Source organism: Trichosurus vulpecula, chromosome 3 (genome assembly GCF_011100635.1).
Source record: "Trichosurus vulpecula isolate mTriVul1 chromosome 3, mTriVul1.pri, whole genome shotgun sequence".
Taxonomy (NCBI): domain Eukaryota; kingdom Metazoa; phylum Chordata; class Mammalia; order Diprotodontia; family Phalangeridae; genus Trichosurus; species Trichosurus vulpecula.
In genome coordinates, this window is record NC_050575.1 from 102,794,284 (window position 1) to 102,816,724 (window position 22,441).

Consider the following 22,441-nt stretch of genomic DNA (forward strand, 5'->3'; position numbering starts at 1 on the left):
CATACATATATGTGTATATATATATATATATGTATGGCATTTGGGGAGATTCTTGAATTTTATTTAGGTATTTGTCTCAGCTTAGCTCTCTAGCTGAAAATGGAGGGCAAGGAAGGTAGCTCTGGTAAGATATATAGCAAGATGAGGAAAGCCTTGAAAAGAGAGAGAACAGACACTAAAGCTTTTATCTCCTTTGCCCTGTCTTGACAGTGGTTCCCAAGTAAAGGGGACGATTGGTTGTAAAAAGACCCTGGAAAGCAGAGTTACTGAGGGAATCCTGTGGTGGTTAGAGGATCTTCTCCTATCCTGACCACTGGAGAAGCTCAAATTCCAGACAGGAGTTGAACATTTCTATACAGGTCTTGAGTCTGGGGACTATAAGATTTTTAAAGTGTTTCTCTGGTTTGTGTTAAGAAAACACTAGATTTTAATACTTGGAGCAAAGATTTGAGAGTTCTACTGAACCTTTACCTCTAACAACTAGGAGGGACCAGGTAGGTATACCCTTCCTGGGAAACCCAGACTCTAGGAGAGCTGGAGAAGTGGGGACTCATTCAGCCAAGGCAGGATGAACCCTCTGCTTCATGTGTCTATAGAAATCAAGACTCCAAGGGAATGTTTTTGTAGTCTGAAGGTTTAATTAGTGGAGGGATAGGAGTTGGTGACCTTTAAATTCTTCATGAGTAATTGTTCTATTCTTTAATAATAATTCTAATGATTGTGTATATGTGTACATACTTACTATGTGGAGTATGCACAGATACTTGAAGCATACAACTATTTCTAGGTTTATTATGCTAGAACAGGGGTAGGGAACCTGCGGCCTTGAGGCCCTTTGACTGATCCAAACTTCACAGAACAAATCCCCTTACTAACACCTCTGTGTTAGAAGGTACTATGTACGTTTGGTGAGTTTGCTGGAATGTGGCATATCTGCTGTGGGTCAAGTTCCTGAGTACATACTTTGTGTACGACTGTTCATATCCACATTCTGTGTGAGATAAGTATATAGGACAAGTCTACTGGGGGGAGTGGTATTGTCATGTGCAGGCAAAAGGGTTCCATGCTAACATGTTAGCTGGATAGATGGTTGGGTTGGGATTAGGGAAGGTTGAATTGAGGTGAGGTGGCGGGGGGAGGAGATATAGGATGAATGTATAACAGGTAAAAGTAGTGAGGTTGGGACTGACAATATGCACTTGTTAAACAGTTGGTTTGGGCTACATGCAGAGAAAAGTGGGACAGAAATAAAGGAAGTTTGGACACTTCAGTTGGATGAATGGTGTGATGCAAAAAGCAAGCATATGTGTATGGTGATGGAATACATATACATATTATGTTGGCTGTATGCGCAAGGTTCCTGTACAGTGGTACAGGATGTATTTACTTTGTGTAAAGAAATAGGGTAATGATATCACTACTTAAAGTAGCCTTTCTAAATATTACTCTGTTGACATAGAGTCTTCTATACAGTAGATGTTTGATGAATGTTTGTTATAGGGAGCTGAATTGCATCCTATCAACCTTTGTGTAGAAAGGAAAGGGATTATCATCTCCATTTTGCAGATTGGGAAATTGACATACAGAGGAATCACATGACTTGAGTGCTTATGGCCACACTAAGTTAGGGGTCTAACCGAACCTCAGGACTATAGGTGCTTTTGTGTCTGGGGTAGGGAATACGCACTGTGGTTTAGGGCCTCTGCACAGAAAAAGGTTCCTACTACGAGTATACAAAGGTGCAGCAGTGGATAAAAAGTAGGTACAGTTGTGTGGATGGATTGATTTGGTGAAATGAGAAAGCAGTATAGTGTAGAGGAAGTTAGGAGACTTGGGCATGAATCCCAGCTCCCATATTCACTTGCTGTGTGACTGTGAATAAGTCATTTAATTACTCTGAGTCTCAGTTTCTTCATCTGTAAAATGGAAATAGTCATATTTACTTATAGAATTGTTACGAGGAAAACACTTTGTAAGAGCTTAAAACACTATTTAAATGTGAACTATTATTATTAACAGAGGAGAGGGATTCTGGAGAATTGGGACTAAGTGGGACAGAATTAGTTAAGTCAGGAGAAGAAGAAAATGGTGTACAAGCCATAAGAAGTGAGGACATTTGGGGCAAGGATAAGGAAACTGAAGACAAAGAGGTAGGAAGAAAATGAACAGGCTTTTTGCCCTGTCAAAAATTATGATGATAGGACAGTAAGGGGAGGCCAATGTCTTAAACAGATATCAAGAATACATCAATGAATTGGCACACTCTAGGGATGGTTTCTCACTGGAAAAGGAAGACCTGCTAGGAGAAATGTCTGAAAATGGTCAGCCACCAATGGGATGCTCATCAAAGAGGAGATTAAAACTTTAGAAGAGAGGGCCCTGGTAAAAATGGAGTCAGTTTATAGGTGCTTTTGTGGCCTAACTGGGTAGGGAGTGATAATGATAGAAATTAGTGCTAAAATCTGAGTGACAATAGGAGGTATGACAGACACGGGAAATGAATGCCACCATATTGGTTCATATTTAGTTTCAAGTATGTAAATTATTTTCTCATTTTCCCAGTCTTCTTGGTAGTGTCTACGATCTGTCTTTAGAAACAGGCAAGGAAAGATGAGAAAACCACATGCTGACAGACAGGACTTCACAAAGGGGCTCCCAGCTTCATTCCTAATTTTTCCAGAAGCTACATCGAATTGAAAACCCAGTACTATACAGGCATGGCTTGGTAAAACCAAGCAGGCAGAGGGCAAACAGGTACTTCAAAATGAGGGAATTTGGAAGGAGAAGTTAGGATGAGGGATAGGGGAGAGGAGAATAAAAGCTCTTGGTTCTGTGGTTCAACAATCCCTCTGGGTACACCCACCCACAATTTAGGCAGTTTCTCTGCCTTGGGAATGTTAACACTTAAAGGCATTTGGAAAAAAAAAGAGAGAGAAACAACATTCCAAAATAGTAGATTCTTTAAAATAAAAAACCCCAAACAAAAAAACCCTAGTTACAAATTAAAATGCTAAAAACCAAACCAAGTCAATATTTACATGTAATATTTTTAACCCCTTTAAAAACCCGCTGTCCGGAGGTTTCCATCAGAGCAATAAATGATCATGTACAACTGCATGCAAGAAATAGAAAAGAGCGTTACACTAAAAATCGGATTTCAAAGCCTCTCTCGTGGAGGAGGAAGGAGTTGTTTACTTGGAGCTGGGCTGGCAGAGGAGAGGGGCCACGGCTTCTCTCTTCCCATGCTCCTTTGGATGGTAAGGCAAATTGGCTGGGGTTGGTAATCCTTTATTCTCAGGTCTCCATCTCTTCATGGAGTTGGTGGGGGTTTCTTGGTGACATGTTTGAGAGCAGTGGAGCCACGCACCCCACTCCCACCAAGGGCTAAGTAGTCCCAAATGGTATCTGGATACCCTGGGGTCCTGTGCCACCTGAGGGGGGTAGTATAGAAGGCATCTGGTGTCTTTCCACCTGCAGTGCTTCACCCCCAAATTAATAGTCAACCCAGCAACAGTGCAATGGAATGGTAAAAACCCCTCACTTGATCCAGGCCTCATCCCATGAAGACTGTCTATTGCATTTTCCTATTCTGTGTGTTAGGATTTGGATTTTGCCCCAAAGGATCCTGATCCCTTTTGATTTTTCAGGATAAGAGTCCTCTCTGAGATGGCAGTATTTCTCCATACCACATGCCCTCCCTGCCACTTAATGTGGAACACTGAACCTTTCCAACATCATTTCCGACCACAGCATGAAGAACAAGTTAAATTAATAGCATCAACATCACCAACATTGAGCCAAAAGGGAATGGAGACTAATGACTTTAGATAACTTACTAGAAAGCACTCAGTAGGGTTGAGCAGGATTACCTGGGGTTCAGAGGAACATTTTCAAGTCTATTTAGATGCTCAGGTGGAATGAAACAAGTTGTGGCTCCAAAATGGAAATCTTGTCAGATCTGAGTTTACTGCTTTCTTAGTTCTTTCTTTGAAGTTTAAGTCAGGTGGAAAATTTCACAACCACTCTGGGTCACAATCAGGAAGAGCAGAGCTCTCCGTGTATGCGTGTGTGCGCTCGCTCACCAGAACTAAGGTGAACAGGGTACATTGGCACCAGATGCTCCCCAGGGAGGGATCACATTGGAGACTGACTCCTTTCAGCTATCCCAGGCAGTCTATCTAACCACTGAGCTGGAGAGAAGTCAATGTTGCGTCCTGCCCTCTGTCAGGTCTTGAAGGATGACAGAAGGGCTTGGCCTGTTGCTGGATGTGAGCAATAGAACACATTTCCAAGCTGGCCTCATAACCAGCAGGGGCAAATGAAAGTAAACAAGGCTGCTCTCCTAATCAAGAGTCTGGTTAGGGTGGCCAGTTAAGGCTGCCAGAAATCCCCTGAAAAGTGGCCCCCCAAATGAGACTCAGTAGCTCCTAGAAGCCTATTTTGCACAGATAGAATGGCACTGAGCCACTTCCCACCATCGTGGGGATTTCCAACCCATTGGTTAAGGAAACTTGGGACTGATCATACAGATAGATACGTGAGCTGTAGGGGAAGATGGCTTGAAAGGAGTGAAATGACTAAGGTGTGTGGGGAGGTAGAAAAAATGGTCATTATGTGACTAGGGGAAGATTCTTAGGAGGCAGTGAATGTGCTACTAGACATTAAGGCTAAGTATGGACAGGCTGGTGAAAATTTAGGGAGATTAGTAGACATTTTAAAATCTATGTGCAAAGCTGCATTAAACACTCTCTGGGTTCAGTCTAGTTTTCCACTGAGTACACTGGCTGGGAATCTCAGGGATCACCAAGCTTGGCTGAGGCTCGAGGACCTATGTTTGGCTCATAAAAAAGTGTGAGGGGAAATTGAAAATTGAAATGGGAAATGTATGGGAAATGGTGGAATCAGCCCAATCATCACATCCCTGTCAATAGGAACTTGGGCAGGGGACACTGGGATGTAAGATCCAGTACAACTGTTGCCTGTGAATAAGAATCTGGGTTCTGAATCCAAAGCAATTAATTAATATCGTTTGGAAATTAAGCATTCTGGGATTCCAGCTGTGCGAAGTGGGCATCTGGATATGGATAAGGAAACCAATGTTCAATTGCTGAACTGCCTTGTATCTCCCTCAACTTCCCTAACATTTCAACATTTCAATGGGAACACCATGTTGCCCTGTGTCCTGAGGAACGGGATACCTCTCAATCCTCAATAAATTACTCTAGGGATCTGGGGATGAATTAAATTATTAAAATAATATAAACTACCTTAAATATTTATAGTCAAGAAAATTCAACAGTATCATGTGTCAGGGCCTCAGGCGGAGGCTCTGGAGTCTTTCTGCCCCATAGTCCAGGAAATAGCAGGTTTGCTAACTCCTCTCTGGCTAGGTCAACTAAACTGTCCACCAAGGTTGTTTAACAAGAATGTCTTTGCTTTTGACTGCTCAACATAAACAGTATTGAGGCTGCTACTGCTCTAGGATGTCTGAGGAAAGAGCAAGGATGCAAGCCAGTGATGTTCAAATGCTTCAAAGACAACTAAAATCTCTGCTAGATTGGTGGTTCCCTGGCTTCTCTTAAGTGTACCCAGATCCTGAGGCCTGCGTTGCCTAACCCTAGCTCCCACAAGTCTGGTATTGGTTTTTCCACATCATTGTTGGACATGAGCTGCCAAAGATGGGGGGGTACAAGACCCTTTACTTCTAAGACATGAGGATCCAGACTCTTCGAGGTGGCTGGCTACCCTATCATACTCCATGGAGAGTCATAGAAATCCAGGGCAGCAAGAGCCAGGGATAAGAAATGTAAGAGAAGAAGGAAGGGCTTATTCCAGGCCTTAGAGTAGAAGCCCAAGTCTAGTTTATCGCTTTGTGGTATTGCCAGAGCCTATCTATTATCTATTACAAAGACTTCATTGGGTTGTCCTGAGGGATGGATCACATCTTCTCAACGCTGGGCGTTTGAACTGCAATGCATGGTAATGGAGATATACAATGTCATCCATTTGGTACAACCAGATTTCTTGTTAAAGCTCCTGGCCTTTTACCCCACATGTAGCCAGGCACTGCCAATGCCTCCTGGCTTGGCTGTTGTCTAAAAGGAAATCTTGATGCTGTGGAAGATTACAGGGGAAAAGCATCCCTCTGAAGAGTTTAAGGTTTAAGACTTAGGCTATTGAAATCTCAAAACCACATCAGGTATAGCTGTAATGTGGCTGCCTGTTTGGGGTGTCTGTTGTCCCCAAAGGATACCTCCTCATTGGGTATCCTAAGAAAAACATTTAAGTTGAGCAAAAAGTTCCTGCTATTCCCTTAGCACCTAAGAAGAGGCCCCCACAGAAGATCCCTGGTAGCACTGCTCTAACACTTAACTCTGATCTCTCCCATTCCCTGTCTTCTCATCTGAAGGTTGGACGTCTCTATGCAGATCAGCAGATGATCTCCCTGCTGTGTAATGCCAAAGGGATCTCTTGCGTTGCTTTCCCTTGAAACCTATTCCATAGGCTTCCAGGCTTTGATGCAACATCTGCTTCTTAAATCCTCCTTTCAAGGTAAGGTGGTATTTAGGAGACAGATGTACAGGCTGCTGGACCCCCTCTGGGCCCTGTTGCCTCTTATCAGCTGATCCAGATCTGCTCAATGGGTCACTGGAGATTTGGCTTCTCACAATGACTGTTGGCTGAGGGGTGGGATGGGACAAGGGGGAGTGCTGCTGTTCTGTCCCTTGGCAGCATGATTATTCGCTGGAAGAAGCTGTCCTGTCTTCCCCTCCCCGGATGGTTTCGGGGGGATGTAGTCTGCATTTAGAGGGAGAGTGCCTGGTGATGGATCGGGAAGGCCGAGCAAAGCAGGAGGTCAGAGATTGGGCACTGCAGTCACACATGGCATCCTGTGGAAGGGGAGGAAGAAAGTTATCTGTAAAGAAGAGATGAGCCTGAGTGTACTGATGACAGGAAGATAGGCAGACTGGCAACTGGCCTCAACCTGTGACCAGGAGCGCTAATAGAATCTAATGGTAGTCTGGAGTCTGACTGTACTAACTTTTAAAATAATATTCAAGGAAAGTTAAATGTAGCTGTTAAGACTTTCAATTGGAATTAAGGAAAATAGCACAAGTGTGTGTTTTACTTAATGTTTGTTGAATAGAGGAGACATGGTATATGAGCAATATCTATAAAATTATAAATAATATGTTACAAGCATGAAAATGGACTTGTTCACCAAATCCAAGATATTAGAATTAGGTCCCTATTAAAATTTGAAGGAGGTAAGTTTAGGAGAGTACAGAGAAAAACTTATGAAACTCATTACTCCAGATATTGGTACAAGCTAAAAATATAAATATATTTTACAAAAAAATTTAGCTAAACTACTCCTGAATGACAAATATGCCAGACCTGAAATAAGCCATTAAGGAAATGAGAATTTTGGCAGGGGGCTAGGGAAGAAAGTTTGTCTCTAATCTTTCAGGTTAACATCGAGGAAGAAAATTGCACATTTCCGCAAAATATCCCTTAGGATCCTGGTTGGAGAAAGCCCATCTTAGGCTGGATGGATCATGGAATTAGACCAGTGTGATAATTTCTGTGTTCCCACATTCTATGAACATCTGTTGTCACTGCATAGCGACAGCTTTTTAAAAAGCCTCCAATTCATCTAGAATGTCAGAAATTGCTGATGCTGTTTATTGCCTTCTCCTGTGTGCGCTAAATCTTGGGGTATATCCTTCCATCCAGAGTGACCTGCTAGGAGCCTTTGGGAAGTGGCACAGTTGCTCCTTGTGCATTTCAGATATTATTAATGTAAAAATCAAATCAGCCCTCACAAAAAGGAATGATGGGGTAAAGGTTATGGATCTGGCTTGTAAGGCAATTAGAAATAGGACTCTTAAGAGACTATATAGAATCTAGAGATGAGTGGAGAATTTGAGGGAGATTGTGAAGGGAAAAATATATATTGAGTTTATGAGATTGACACATTGCCTACTATCTAGCAAGAAGGCACCTGTATGCCACACCAACGTTAGTGGAGTTTTGGATTGGTCTAGCTCTTCTTCGAGATTCTTGAACTTTTTGCCTTCCAGATGAATTTCATTACAATTTTTTCTACCTCTATAAAGTAATCATTTGGTAGTTTAGTATTGCACTAAACAAGTAAATTAATTTAGGGAGTATTGTCATTTTTAATGTAATGCCAGAACATACTCATGAGAAAATATTTCTCTAATTTTTTAGATCTGTATTTAAGGTAAGAATGATTTATAGTTGTATTCCTAGAGTTCCTGTGTGTCTTGGAAGGTAGACTCTCAAGTACATCCTTTTTAGTTATTTAATATTCTACAGCTTTGCTAAAGTCAGTTTCATTTAACTTTCGGGTCACTCTCTAGTATATTCTTTAAGTACACCATCATATCTGCAAAAAGCAATAATTTCTTCCTTTTTTGCCCACGCTCATCTCCTCAATTTCTTTTTCTTATTGCCATGGAGTATATTTCTTGCACGATATCAAATAGTAGCAGTGACAATAAACATTTTTGCTTTACCCTGTTCTTATCAGAAAGGCCACAAGTTTATCCCCATTATATGTACTTGCTGGCTCTTGATTTTTAGATAGATTTTACTATGTTAAGGAAGGTCCATGTATGCTTACTATATTTTCTGGTGTGGGTTTTTTTTTTAAAAATAACAGCAAAGGGTATTATTAGTTTATTTTAAAAAACTTTTTCTGTATTTCTTGATATAATCACGTTTTTGTTTGTTTTGCTTATATATTGTTCTAGTAATTTGGAACTATTGCTAAAAAGTTACTAAATTGTGAATACAAAGTGATAACTGCTCATTGTATATCCCAAAGACATCAAAAAGGGATAGGACCCAAATGTACAAAAATATAGCAGCTCTTTTTGTTGCAGAAAAGAATTGGAAACGAAGAAATGCCCATCAGTTGGGGAATGACTGAAAAAATTATGGTATATGAATGTAATATAATGTATTGTGCTTTAAGAAATGCCAAAAAAAGGACAGTTTGAGAGAAACCTGGGAAAACATATATAAACTCATGCAAAGTGAAGTGAGCAGAGCCAGCAGAACAACTTATAAAAACAATATGGTTTAAAAAAACTTGAAAAGACATAAGAATTTTGATGAAAGCAATGACCAATTATAATTTCAGGGGACAGATGATGATATATGCTACTCACCTGAGCATATATCACCTGACTGAGAGGTGATAGACTCGAGATGCAGAATGAAACTTTTTTTTTGGACATGAACAACATAGGAATTTGTTTTGCTTGCCTAAATATATTTGTTACAAGGCTTTTTTTCTTTTTCCTCCTATATGAGATAGGAGAGAAAATAAATGCTTTCTGACTGATAAGAAGAAAAAAAAGTCCTGTATTTCCACGATAGAGAAGGATCACAGAGTCACAAAATGATAAAACCAGAAGGAAACGTATAGAACCTTATTTCACCAGAATGGATGCTGTGGTCCAGAGAGAGAAAAGAATTTGATCAAGGTTATCCAGCAGGTTGATAGGGTGAGCTCTGTTTATTACTAGTAATTCACGTGGGCACAGACAATATGGCCAGAAAGAACCTATAGAGTATTGCTAAAGAGTACAAAAACTTGAGTAAATGATATTTTCATCACAGATACCCACTAAAAGCAAGGTATTTGGAAGAGAAAAGCATATTTAGGAAGTGACTAGTTAGTTAAGAAATCATGTCAGAAAATAAGGATGTGGATTTCTGGACCACAGCTTAAAATATAGGAATGACAGGTTCCTGTCTAGTCTTGCAGCTAGTAAAAGGCTAATAAAAGTAAAGACTAGATGTTTGCAGATTTACTAGAAAGGGCCTTAAGCTGGAGTGAAAGCAGGAGAGAGAAAATTTTGCCCTTATTTTCACTAAGCTAGATACCATTGAGTGGCTATGATGTAGGAACACTAGCACTGGAGACACTCAGAAGTAGATAGTAAGAGACTACCTAGGTTTCCTTAATAATTTAAAGTCAACAAGTCTGAACAATTAATCAACAAGCATTTGATAATCTGCCTTGCATCAGACACTGGGCTAGGCACTGGGGATACAAATGCAATGAAATGATAAACTGCATCCTCAGTTACATAAAGAATTGGCAGATGATTGTCAAGACACATACAATGATCTTTGAAGGGGAAAGGTAGGGATTTGAGATGGAAAAAATAACAGCTTTTTCAAAATGGAAAAGAAGATAATCTGTGAATTTAAGGCTGATAAGTTTGATTCTGATTACTGGAGAAATTCTAGGACAAGGGTTCCTAATCTAGGGTCCATGAACTTGTTTCTAAAAATATTTTGACAACTGTATTTCAGTATAATTGGTTTCCTTTGTTATTTCATTATTTAAAAATAGTATTCTGAGAAAGGGTCCTTAGGCTTCACGAAACTTCCAATGGGATAAATTATACAAAAATTTTTAAAAAAACAGACATTCAGTAAACATCTATAAAAGGAATGGGTAATCACAAAGAACTAGAGTGGTTTCAGCAAGAATAGGCCTTATCACAATAACTTTATTTTTTTTGGACTAGTAGAGATCAGGGGAATACTATAGTACAGTTAGTAGAATTTGGAAATGATTCAATGGTCAGATGCAAATTTTATTCTAGACTGAAGGGAAATCTCCTATTGGAGTACCTCAGGATATATGTTTAGGTCTATATTATTTTAGTAAACTTTTCGATGAATGACTTGGAAATTTCAATTCACTTCAGTGAACATTTTTGTAGCAAGGAACTGTGCAAAGTACTGGACATACAAAGAAAAAAAATGAAACAGTTCCTCAAGGAGCTTAAATTCTTTTGGGGGACAAAACACATGCACAAATTATGGGGTGTGGGGAAGGTGTAGTTAGAGGACTCAGGAAAGGCCTTAAGTAGGAGGTAGTACCTGAGCCAAACCTTGAAGGAAGGAAGATATTTTAAGAGAGAGAGGTGAGGCTAGAAATGGAGACAGTACAAAAGCATAGGGCAAGATAATGGAATGTTGTGTACATGGAACAGAAAGCAGGACATTTGGTTAGAAAAGTACATCAGTGAGGAGGGAATAAAATGAAATAAGTCTGAGAAGGGATTGTAAAGGACATTTAAATGCCAAACAAGAATATTCCTATTTTATCTTAGAGACAATAGGGGTGACATAGTCAAACTTATACCTTAAGAATGTCAAATTGGCAGCGATGTGAAGAATAGATCAGAGAGGAGAGATGATGGAAAAAAGTGAGGATTCAAAAAGATATTGACAGACTAGAAAATTGGGCCAGATTTGATAGAATGGACATTAATAAAGATAATTGCAAAGTTTGACACTTGGGTTCAAAAAATCAATTCCACTAGTACAAGATACCAGAGATGTGGCAGGAGAGCAGTTTGACTTGAAGAGAGTCTCAAGTGATGTTAAAAGAGGCATAGTATCTAGCATTGTGTAGGTTATGATACTGTTGTATTGTACTCTAGTTATAGCAAATCTAGAGTGTTGCGTTAGTTTCAGGTACCATATTTTAGGGAGCACATTGATAAGCTGGGGAATATCCAAAGCAGGGCAGTCACGAAGGTAAAGGGCATTAAGACCATGTCATATGTGTACCTGTGAATGTTCAGCCTTGAAAAAAAATATGATGAGGGGGCAGGGAATAATAACCATATTAGAAGGATTGTCATGAGGAAAAAGGATTAGAATTGTTCTCTTTGTCCTCCAGAAGATGGAACTAGGAGTGATGGGTAAAAGCTGCGAAGAAACAAATTTAGGCTTGAGGAAAGGAAAAATTTTCTAATAATCAGTTACTCAAAAGTGGAATGGGCTGCCTTGAGAGACAGCAGGATTCCCAAGTCCCCTTTTACTCTCAATCAACATTGTATGAGGCTCCTTACCCACAAAGAGCTTCCCTTTCTGAGTACCTCTTAAATGGGTGTTTAGTGACATTTCCCTCCAGGAATGAGAATAAGAGTATATTGGTCTTTGGGAAGAGATGGGGGTAAAGCACCAAAAGGAAGGAAATGGAAATAGAGGAGTAAGACATACAATCTCAAATTTAAAACAAAGAAGGACTCCTAGGATGGCAACACTCCATCCTACCCTGCCTTAGCTCTCACAGGAAGAGAAAGCACCTATATACCTACCTCAGCCACAGTGAAATTGCCATCTGGATCTCGAGTGGTTCCATCCTTACCCCCCTGGGAGAGTAAAGCTGGCCTGACCTCCTCACAAGTGCTTAGCTTTGGAGTTTTCTTGCTCAAAATCCTGGCAATGCCCTCAGACTGGTGGTAACTTGCTGGGGAAAGAGGCTCTGGCCTTTTGGTGCACTCATCTCCCACTACTTCTTTCCGGTCTGTCCCAGAAGTGGGACTCTGTGAGCGGCCACACACGTTACGAAAGAACTCCTGTACGATACCATACTTGTGAGTCTCCGGTTTGGTGCGGGTCTCCTGGCTCCCTGGCTTCCAGATAGACTCAGTGCTCCCAGAGTGCTCCACTACATTGAACAAACTAGATAGTCCATCATTAATGTTGCTTAAGACTGGGCTGTCTCGGGTCGTGGTAGATCTGGCCCAAGCTGACCCATTTTGCTTACTCTGGTGAAGATTCCACAGACTTCGGTCCTTAGAGCTATCCAGTTTGGAGACGGATCTCCTTTGAAGCTTTGGTGACCCATATTTAGGAGAACAACAAGGTCTTTCAATCCGAGAGTGGACCTTCTCCAGTGAAGAGGATATCTGTTTGCTTCGGACAGATACCAGAGAAGAGCTACGGGGTGACCAACTCTTGCCATGCAGGCTTCCCCGAGGCAGGTCAGTCTGAAGACCAATACTCACTGTCTGGATGGTCTGGGTGCCTACACTTGTCAGCCCTACAGTCTGGCTTGACATACTTTTCACCTTCCTCTCCAGAGAGCCAGAGCGGATGGCCTGGCGGACACAGTTGGTAATTTCTTTCATGTCATCACTCATGTTGCCTGACATCTCAAAGTCATGTAGGGCAGAGGGGAAGTTGGGCACAGGAGCTGCAGAACTGCTGACTGGGCTGCTGTCCAAAAGTTCCCGGTGTTTGGAGAAGTTACACAGCCACCGGCCATATGTACTCTCAGCCAAGCCTTCTGACTCTGCTGATTCTTTGGGCTTGGCCATGGTAAAGAGGAAGCCGGGCTCAATGAGAATTTTTCCTTCTTTATTCTGGACCAGAGGGACCCCTAGCCTACGGGCCACGGGTGGGCTATAGTAAATCCGGATGCCTGTTTTATCAGGAGCAGTGTAGCTCCTCTGCATCTGCTTCTGGGCACAATCCTGGTAGGCCAGGCTGCCTCTCCTGTTGCAGTCTCTAGGGGAGAGCCCCAGCTTCTCCTTGGTCCCCTTTTCGGGGCTGGCCTGCTCATTGTCCACAAAGGCAATTCTGGCAGGGTTCACTGTGGCAGTATCCATCAGGGTATTGGGCAGCAGGGAGGCAGCTGGAGAGGTCTTTTTGCCTCGGGAAGTTTCGTTGACTATGTTGGCTGATTTGCCCGGAAGGTAAGGAGAACAGTCAAGTAAACTTTCAAACTCAGACATGGAAGAAACAGATTTGGTCCTGGTGGGAGAAGAAGATATGATGGATTGGAGACTGTTTTACAGGTGGGAAGAGGAACCTTGAGGACATAGGATCATAAAACCACGATAAGAAGAGGAGCACCCCTAGTACATGATGACATTTGTATAGAGTTTTACATACGTGATCTCATTTAAGCCGCTTAACAACTGTGTGAATTAAGTTCTATAGGTGCTATTATTGTTGTTTTATAGGTGAAGAAACTGAGGCACAGAGTACATGTTCACACAGCTAGTAGGTTATGGAGGTAAGATTTAAATCCAGTTCTTACTGACTTCAAGTCTGGTACTCTATCCACTCTGCCACACTGATTCTTATCCTCTTTAGTGACCTCTACTCATGCCAGGCTCATTTCCTCCTCCATGCCTTTGCTTATGTTCTTGTCCCTGTAGGGACTTCCCTCCCTGCTTCCATCTGTCTATTCAAAGACTATTTGTTTTCAAGGCCTATCTCAAGGTTCAGTCTCCTTGCAGGAAGCTTTTTGCTACCTCTCCAGCTCACATAAAGGTTTCTGTCTCTCCCTACTGTCCATAAAACTATTTATGCCAAGACCTCAAAGAGCCATTTGGGACTGCTTAAGACATATTATGCAGCTCTACAGTCATACAAATATAGAATCAAATTAACAAATGTTTATGAAGAAAAAAACCAGGATAGTTTTAGTACAGAAGGATGAATGTGAGGTCACTAAGCTATATACCATACATTTTGGTATCTGATGATTTTTGACTTGGCACTTATAGCATTCTGTTAGCTGTGAGCAAATGAGACTGTAAATGTCTTAGGCACGGGGACAAACAAGTCATGGTAGGTGGTTATATGGCTGAAGGAATGAGTTCCAAGACCTGCTTGCTGCTTCCTTTGACCCCCAAATGGGATGAAAGAGCATGGCAGGAAATAAAGAGGAACCTAGTTTCTCTTGCTATCAAAGGCCCCTCTCATTTAAAAAATAAATAAAATTTTAAAAAAACACAAAGATTTCTGACTGCCCTAGGTTCCTGGATGACTCTTGGCTAAGGGGACACCATAACATGTATAGCATATGAAGCATTAAAAGGAAGGTGTGGTTTGGTGCTGGGGGTAGGTGGTCAGAGCACAGCAAGCCCCAGGAGCCCAGGCCACCTAACCTTTTTAAGTTGGTTCCATTGGCATCAGCTTCAGAAATGGTCTCTTTGTCATGTATCTTCTCACTGAGGGTCTGGAGGAGGAGAGGAACACTATGGGTTAGTCACCATGGCAGAAGGGAGAAGTGAATTGATAAACACAATATGAATGAACACAGTGCTTTCCTCCATGACCTCAAAGCACTTTCATAACTTTAGAGATGAAGGGACCTCATGTTCACACAGAGGGCATCTAGTTCAATCTCCTCGTTTTACAGATGAGGAAACTGAGGCCCTGTGAGGTTAAATGATTTGTCCAGGTCACACAGGAAACAAACATTAGAAATCTTATTAGAGATCTGAACCTAGGTCCTCTGACTCCATTGCCTCAAAATACCAAAATCTGAGATTGGCTTGGTGCAAAAATGTCTTTCATTTCTATAGCAACTTCATACTTTTCACTTGCTTTCATACATGATAGAACATTTTATCCTTATCACAACACTGGAGGGTGAAGTGTTGGGATTATTATCCCTATTTTGGCATGTGGGGAAATTGTGGCTTAGATTAGAGAGATTAAGTAACTTGCCTAAGGTTAACACATAATTTGACTATCCCCACTTGACAGAAAAGTAAACTGATGCCTAGAACAGGTTAGATATATAAGAACATGCAAAAAGAAGGCATAAGAAATCAGGTCTTCTGGCTTCCAGCTTTTTCCACTTGTCTACCCAGATTTACTGTGGCTAATAAAGGCATTATAACAAAGCCTAAACATTGTTTAAGCTGAAAGACTTCCCCACATTAACAATTAATGGGAGAGGTGTGGAAGTTTATCTCAACTATGGTGGCTGGATATCTTCACATGTAATCATAGAACATTAGAACTGGAAGGACTCCAACTCCCTCATATTCCAGATGAGGCCGCTGAGGCTGAGAGTTGAATGACTTGCCCAAGGGATGTGAACTCAGATCCTGCACCACATCCTTACTGTAAGAATCAATGTGAAACCTCGACTGTCTCCAAGATAGTGGGATGTGCTTGGGCAGCTAAATAAAGTTTGACAGTAGTGGGTTGGCATACCCATTGCTGTGCAGAGCGTGTTCATTATGGAGGGCAGCAAATATCCCGGGAAACAGATTTTCCTCTGTCTCCTCCCTGCTTTTTTATGAGTTGTTGCTCCAGCCAATTCCCTGACAAGTCAGCAGCTTGTCTTCTTTACCCCCTGCTGGTAAGCTAGGAGACCCGGGGTCATCACCTTGGCAAGTTGACTGGCCCAGCTGTTGAGGAAGCTCACTCACCTCTTTCCAGCTGCTGTCATGCTTTTCCATTTCAATGTGTTTCAGAGCCCAGGAATCAGCTCCCTTCTGCAGCTAGGTAGTAGCATGGAATGCAAAATTAGTCCTTTGCCAAAGCTCAAGGACGGTCACCCGCTTGTCCTCAAAATGATACTTGCTCCTCCCTGCCAGAAACTGACCATGAGAGAAGTCCTTCCCATTGACTTAGAGGACAAGGGAGTGTGTGAGTGTGCGTGTGTGTGCGTGTGTGTGTGTGTGAATGATGCTTCCCATTTGTGCGGCACTGTTGGGTTTTACAGTTTCATGATTCTCATTGTCCTGTGAGGAGTGGTAGTATAGGTATTATTTCTATTTGATAATTAAGAAAAGTGTCTTTGCTAAGGGAAGTGATTGCCCTGGGCTTCGGGCTCCAAGTGCTGCACCACCCTCACTTCTCAACAAGGCTGACTTGGAGCCAGAGGATATCGTGGCCTCAGGTATTACAGAGTCTCAGTGTAGGAAAGGTCCTCAGAGACCCCCCTCCTGATTAAGAAGTATCACTGATCTAAGCGTCCTCTAGTAAGCAGTCATCAGACCTTTTCTGGTAAGTTGCTTCATTGAACTTCAGCTTCCTCACCTGTAAAGCGGGGATATTAACAGCAACTTAAGCTACCTCCTCACAGGAATACTGTGAGGATCAAATGAGATAATGTATGGAACGATATTTTGCAAGAAGTGAAGTGAGCAGAACCAGAAGAACGTTGTCCAGAGTAACAGCAATATTGTAAACTAATCGACTGTGAATGACTTAGCTATTCTCAACAATACAATGATCTAAGACAGTTCTGAAGGATTTATGATGAAAAATGCTATCCAGCTCCAGATAAAGACCTGTTGGAGTCTGAACGCAGATCAAAGCATACTATGTTTTACTTTATTTTTTTCATGGTTTTCTTTTTGGTCTGTATTGTCTTTCATAACACGACTAATATAGAAATGTTTTTTAATGCCTATACATGTATAACGTATCAAATTGATTGTCTTCTCAATGGTGGGGGGAGGAAGGACGGAGAAATTTGGGACTCAAAATTTTCAAAAATGAATGTTAAAAATTGTTTTTACATGTAATTGGAAAAAATTTTAAAATATTTTTTACAAAATATAAAGCACTATATAAATGTAAGCTATTATTACTATAAAGTCCTACAACGAGAAGTGGGGGAGGGTTAGACTGTTACTATTACAAAAAACCAATTTCTGTCACACTCAGCATGAAATATTTTTATCACTTTCAAAGCACTTTAATATCTGTTATTTTATTTGATTCCCAAACTAGTCCTATGAAGTAGATATAGTCAGTATTACTATCACTATTAAAAGATGAGGAAATTGAGGAGTGGGTGCAAAAGTCAAGTGATCCGCCTATGGTCACAGAACAAGTGACTGGCAGAGCCAGGGCTAGAACTCAGATCTCCTGACTCTTAAGTCTGGTGATGTGTGGCCTCCTCATGTACCTCTGCTTTATAATAAACATGGGAGGACACCTTATAGCTGATGTGGACTTTAAATAGCTTCTAGGGGAAAATGTCTCTCTCTGTTGAGTTTTAAGGGAAGACTGTGTAGGGTAGAGAGCAAATACTCTATGTACAATTAGGACCCATCAGAAGTCCTAATACCAAATTAAACAAGTCCCTGGCTCTCTCAAAATCCTTTCCAATTGGATCACAAGAAGAGAATCTCCCTAAGCAGAAGGAAGGAAAAGTGTAGAACCAAGCTCACAAGTGCCCTGTTTTCTATGAAGCTTTCCCTCATACATCTTGTATCACCAGACAGAAGGAAAAGGTTTAATATGTCTTCAAACTATAAAAAAATCTCGGCATAACATAGTGGGGGGAAAATCCCAGAGAAGTAGCCATTTCCATTCACTAAGTGGTAGTGTGGTGTTGAGGATAGATCAGTGGTGTTAAGAGTTAGCAAAACCTGGGTTCAAATATTGCCTCAAATAGTTACTGAAAGAAGCTGAGAGCTTAGTGAGGGTGAACCAGTGAAGATGGATACACAGGTAGCAGCAACTTCAAGTGAATAAAATGCACCTAGATTCAGGTCACCCTGAGTCTGGAAATTATTTGGATGCCATGGGTTAGCTGATACTATTTTTTACTTAAAACCTTGGCTTTTGGTTCATAGAAACCCCCACCAAAAAAAAAAAAAACCAAACCAACCCAGACTGGTATGACTTCCCAGCGGAGGAGATTGGACTCAATATGCGGAAAGACACATTTTAATGCATGGTCAATGCAGGAATTTGTTTAGATTGCATATTAAGGCTTTTTCCTTCTTTCAGTGGGGACTAAGAAAAATGCTTTGTTAATTTAAAATAAAATTTTAAAACAAGAAAACTAGGGTGGTTTGCTCTTTCATTCATGCTTGAGTTCATTTTGGTTTATTAGCATTTATAATGACCATGTGCACTTACTTATCTGTAGGTCTGCATGTGTATGTTCTGTGTGTGTCTTTGCATGTGGGGAGCAGTGCATGTGTCAGTGTATGTTACGTGAGGCTCTGTGCATAAGTAGGAATATTTATGAAAGTGTGTGTAGATGGGTACTGAATGTACCACTCCACATTCTAGTGTCAGAATGTATACGTGAGTGCATGTAGGCATACTCTTAGGGACAAGGAAGGCCTCCTTACCTGGCTTATTTTATTCTGTAGCTCCTTCACCTGCTGCTCAGCCTGCTGCTTCTCATCTTTGAACCTATCCAGCAGCTCTATCTTCTGCTGGTCCCAGTTCTTCTCACTGATCTGCAACTGTTTGGTGAGGTCCATGACTGCACTGTAGGACTCAGCCAGGAGGTGCTGGTGTTCCTCCCTTTCTCTTTTCAGGATGGCCTTCCAGTCAGGCAGGGCCCGCTCACCCACTCCTTTCCCAGGTTTTAGGTCCAACTGGCAAAACATAAGGCCTGACAGTTTAGGAAGAAGAACTGCAGCTGACCTAGCTCCCTTCCCAATCCCTGGTCTCCCCATGAATCGAGAAATGTCACACCTCTAAGGGCTCCTAAAGACCACTCAGTCCAATCCCCTCATTTTACAGCAGGCGGGAGGGTGGGGTGGGGAAGGCAACTGAAAATGACTTGACACAATGCCTGTTAATGGCATAGCAAAAATAAAATTTTGAACAGAATAAGGCTGGTTTTTTCACCTAAGAAGTGATAAATCTGAAAAGGGAATTTCTCTGCCTGTAATGGAAACAGATAGGCAATGGCTTTCTCCTGTCTATAGCCATGAACAACTGGGACAGGGTGGAGTAGGAAGGGAGGGAATAAGTCACTATACTTCAAATCTACTTTCATCACTATATTTTATCACACAAAAAGTGGGGAGAGCCTAGACATAAGTTAGTTGAGATACTATTACCTTCAGTCATTTAAATCTTGTCACTTAATCCAATCTATTTGAAGCCGTTCTTTATGCCCACTACCAAATTCTTACATCCTTTCGCCTGAAACATTGGAATAATTTCCTAATTGGACACCCTCTAGGGACCCTCCAGTCTATTCTTCATAGGCAAAAAGAATTTTCCATATAAGCAACTCTGATCACAACATTCCACTACTCAAAATCCTTCAATAGCTCTCCATTGCCTATAAAATAAAGTCCAAATGTTTTTGCCTGGCATTCAAAGCCCTCCAGTATGAGGCTTCCCTGTTTTTTCAGGATTATCTCATTTTATTCCCTTTCCCACTAATCAGACTGAATGGATCATCATACTCTATCGATGATCCTACTTTTTGACCTCTGTACTTTTGCTCACATGGAAAAATTCTCCCATTGGAATCTTACCCATCTTTCAAGACCTAACTCAAATGCTCCTTTTCTATGAAGCTTCCTCTGATTTCTCTCATATCACCAGGTACAGGGAAAGACTTTGATATATCTATAAACTACGAAGGGTCTCAGCATAGCACAGTGGGGGCATAGCAGTTATTTTCTTTCCCTATTTAAGTGGTAGTGTGGTATCAAAAACAGACCACTGGAGTTAGAATTAGGAAAACTCAGATTCCAATCTTGCCTCTCATGTTTGCTACCCGAGTGACCCTGGGCAAGTTACTGAACTCATCTGGGGCTCAGTTTCTTCTTCTTTTTCTGTATAAAGTGAGGTGATTGGACTTGACCTTTAGTGTCTTGTTATCATCAATTTAGCAATGATATTTTGATTTAGAGGCAGTTTGGAGTAGTGGTAGAGTACTGGATTTGGGGTTAGAAGACCTGGGTTCAAACCCTAATTCAGAAACTTAATGCCTCTGAGCCTCACTCCTCATTTATAAATTAAGGATGTTGGACTGGGCCACTAAGTTCTCTTTTAGCTCTAAATCTATCATCCTATGATTCTTTAGCTGTTACATTTTCTTTCCTACCTGTTATAATATTAACTCACAGATAGTGCCCTAATATTTATAAAGCATTTTCCTATATACTTTAAATATTCTTAATTTATAGTTATTTGTGTCAGGGTCATTTCCTCTCTATTAGACTATGAGTTTCATGAGGGCAGAGACTGTTTTATTTAAACTGTTGGACTCCTGGCTCCTTTGGCTTCACAGGCCTTCCTCCCAACTGGTGGTCTGAGCCTGGCTCTACCCAGTTTCAACCTATGAGCCTGAACTCAATCTCTGTTTTCCTGGCCTCTGGTCTTCTTGACATTCAATTGATAATTTGACTGTCTCCCTATGATCCTGACCCTGTTCCTACCTGCTACCCAAGTGTACTCATATAACCTAAAAAATCCTAATCTTGGTATTTCTGACTGCAGCCTAATGATCTGACACCTCCCTCCCTCCCTCTCTTGCTTACCTCTCTGCCTCCTGCTGGTCCCTTCACAGAAGGGTTTAGTTTTGACATTTCTGACCTTGGAACCCTAGCTGCAATGAATGAACCCAGTCGTAGCAGCTCAGCAGGAAGGGTGAAGGAAGTTTCCCTATTCAGGATTCACTCTGTTTGGTAGGTTTGGCTATGACATAGAGGAGAGCTAAATTAGCCGCTAGTAGGGAGAGTTGGTCCATTTTCTCAGGGAAGTAGGTGGAGTTCCAGACTGAGTATAACTCCTTAGGCAGCCCAGGATGGGGCAATTCATTTCCACAGGTATCTACTGTGTTACCATGCGTAGCAGAACACTGCAATAGGTGCTTGGGAAGACAGAAAGTTTAAATAAGACATAGTCTTTCCCTTCATGGGGCTCTAGTAACAGTACTTGAAACATGCACAGATAATAACCAGAGATAATACATGATAAGTGCATAAGTGTCTCTCAGATTAAAGTGAGGAATCACCTAGAGAGAAATGGGAAAGCTTTCTGGATGAAGAGACATGTAAGTTGGGCTTTAAAGGATGAACAAGAATTAGGTAGGAAGAGCCTGGCAGCTAAAGGCCTCACCTGTGCCAGGTGGCACTTGAGCTCAGTCTTCTCCGTTTCCCAGGCCGACTTAGCCTTAGCAAACTGCTGCTGGAGTTCATTCATGCCCCGCCGCTCTTCCCGAAGCTCTCGGCACAGCTCTTTCAAGATAATCTTCATATCTGCAAGAGTCTTCACATATTCATTGGGCTGTAGGGTTATAAGACCAAAGATTTAGAGGCGTGGGGAACCTTAGAGGCCAGCTAGTTCCACCCCCTCATTTTAGAAATGAGAAAACTGAGCTGTAGGGAAGTTCAGTGATTTGCCCAAGGTCACAGAGGTAATAAATAGTAGAGCCAGAGTCTGAACCCACGTCCTCTGATTTTAAATCAAGTACTGTTTGAAATAAGTACTTTCCACCATAACATGGCAGAGGCAGAGCTGGAAATCTGGTACTTTCACCCACCCTTGAGTCTTATGTTAGACATGCTGAACTGGACCAGTGATGTGCCAATCATCCCTTTGCCCAATCCCGGCCTGATAGCAACCTAGAAGCCAGCCGTTTTCTATAATACCAAAGAGAATGTGAGAATCAGTCTCAGGCCTGGAAGAGGCCCCAGAGGGCACCTGGTCAAACCAGTCTATGAGCAGGAATCTCTTCTACAACATTCTTCCAAATTGTTCTCTGCTTGAAGACCCCCATCCTATCATATACCTGGAAGGGGATGTATATGAAACTGCAAAGCTCCACTATGTAGAGCTTTTCTTTTAATTATAGAAATTCTTTTTATAATTCTCTTTAATTACATGATTGTAAATTCATGTAACTTTCACTTTTGTCCTATTTGTCTGATTCCTTCTGACCTGTTCCTTCAGCCTTCTTTTCAACAGGCTTAAGAATACAGTTGCTTCAATACTAGCAGGGCATGGTCACCAGTTCTCTGACTGTCTTGGTCACCCTTATGACTCCTAGCCTTCCATTAATGTATCCAGTATCTTCAGTGTAGTTATTAGAAGCATCATAACAACATCAGGACATTATACCTAA

At 41.4% G+C, this 22,441-nt stretch overlaps 1 protein-coding gene across 1 annotated transcript in view; it reads right to left on the bottom strand.

Annotated features, from left to right (window-relative positions):
* Positions 1–2,968: 2,968 nt before the first annotated feature.
* SOGA1 (suppressor of glucose, autophagy associated 1) overlaps positions 2,969–22,441 on the bottom strand; it is a 118,809-nt gene continuing 99,336 nt past the window's right edge. Inside the window, exons 10-15 of the mRNA XM_036751810.1 lie at positions 21,436–21,603; positions 18,696–18,947; positions 16,026–16,097; positions 14,748–14,818; positions 12,162–13,602; positions 2,969–6,890 (exon numbers count right to left, since the gene is read on the bottom strand). Coding sequence (XP_036607705.1) covers positions 6,738–6,890; positions 12,162–13,602; positions 14,748–14,818; positions 16,026–16,097; positions 18,696–18,947; positions 21,436–21,603 — 2,157 coding nt within the window. The 3' untranslated portion in view covers positions 2,969–6,737. The remainder of the gene's footprint in view (positions 6,891–12,161; positions 13,603–14,747; positions 14,819–16,025; positions 16,098–18,695; positions 18,948–21,435; positions 21,604–22,441) is intronic.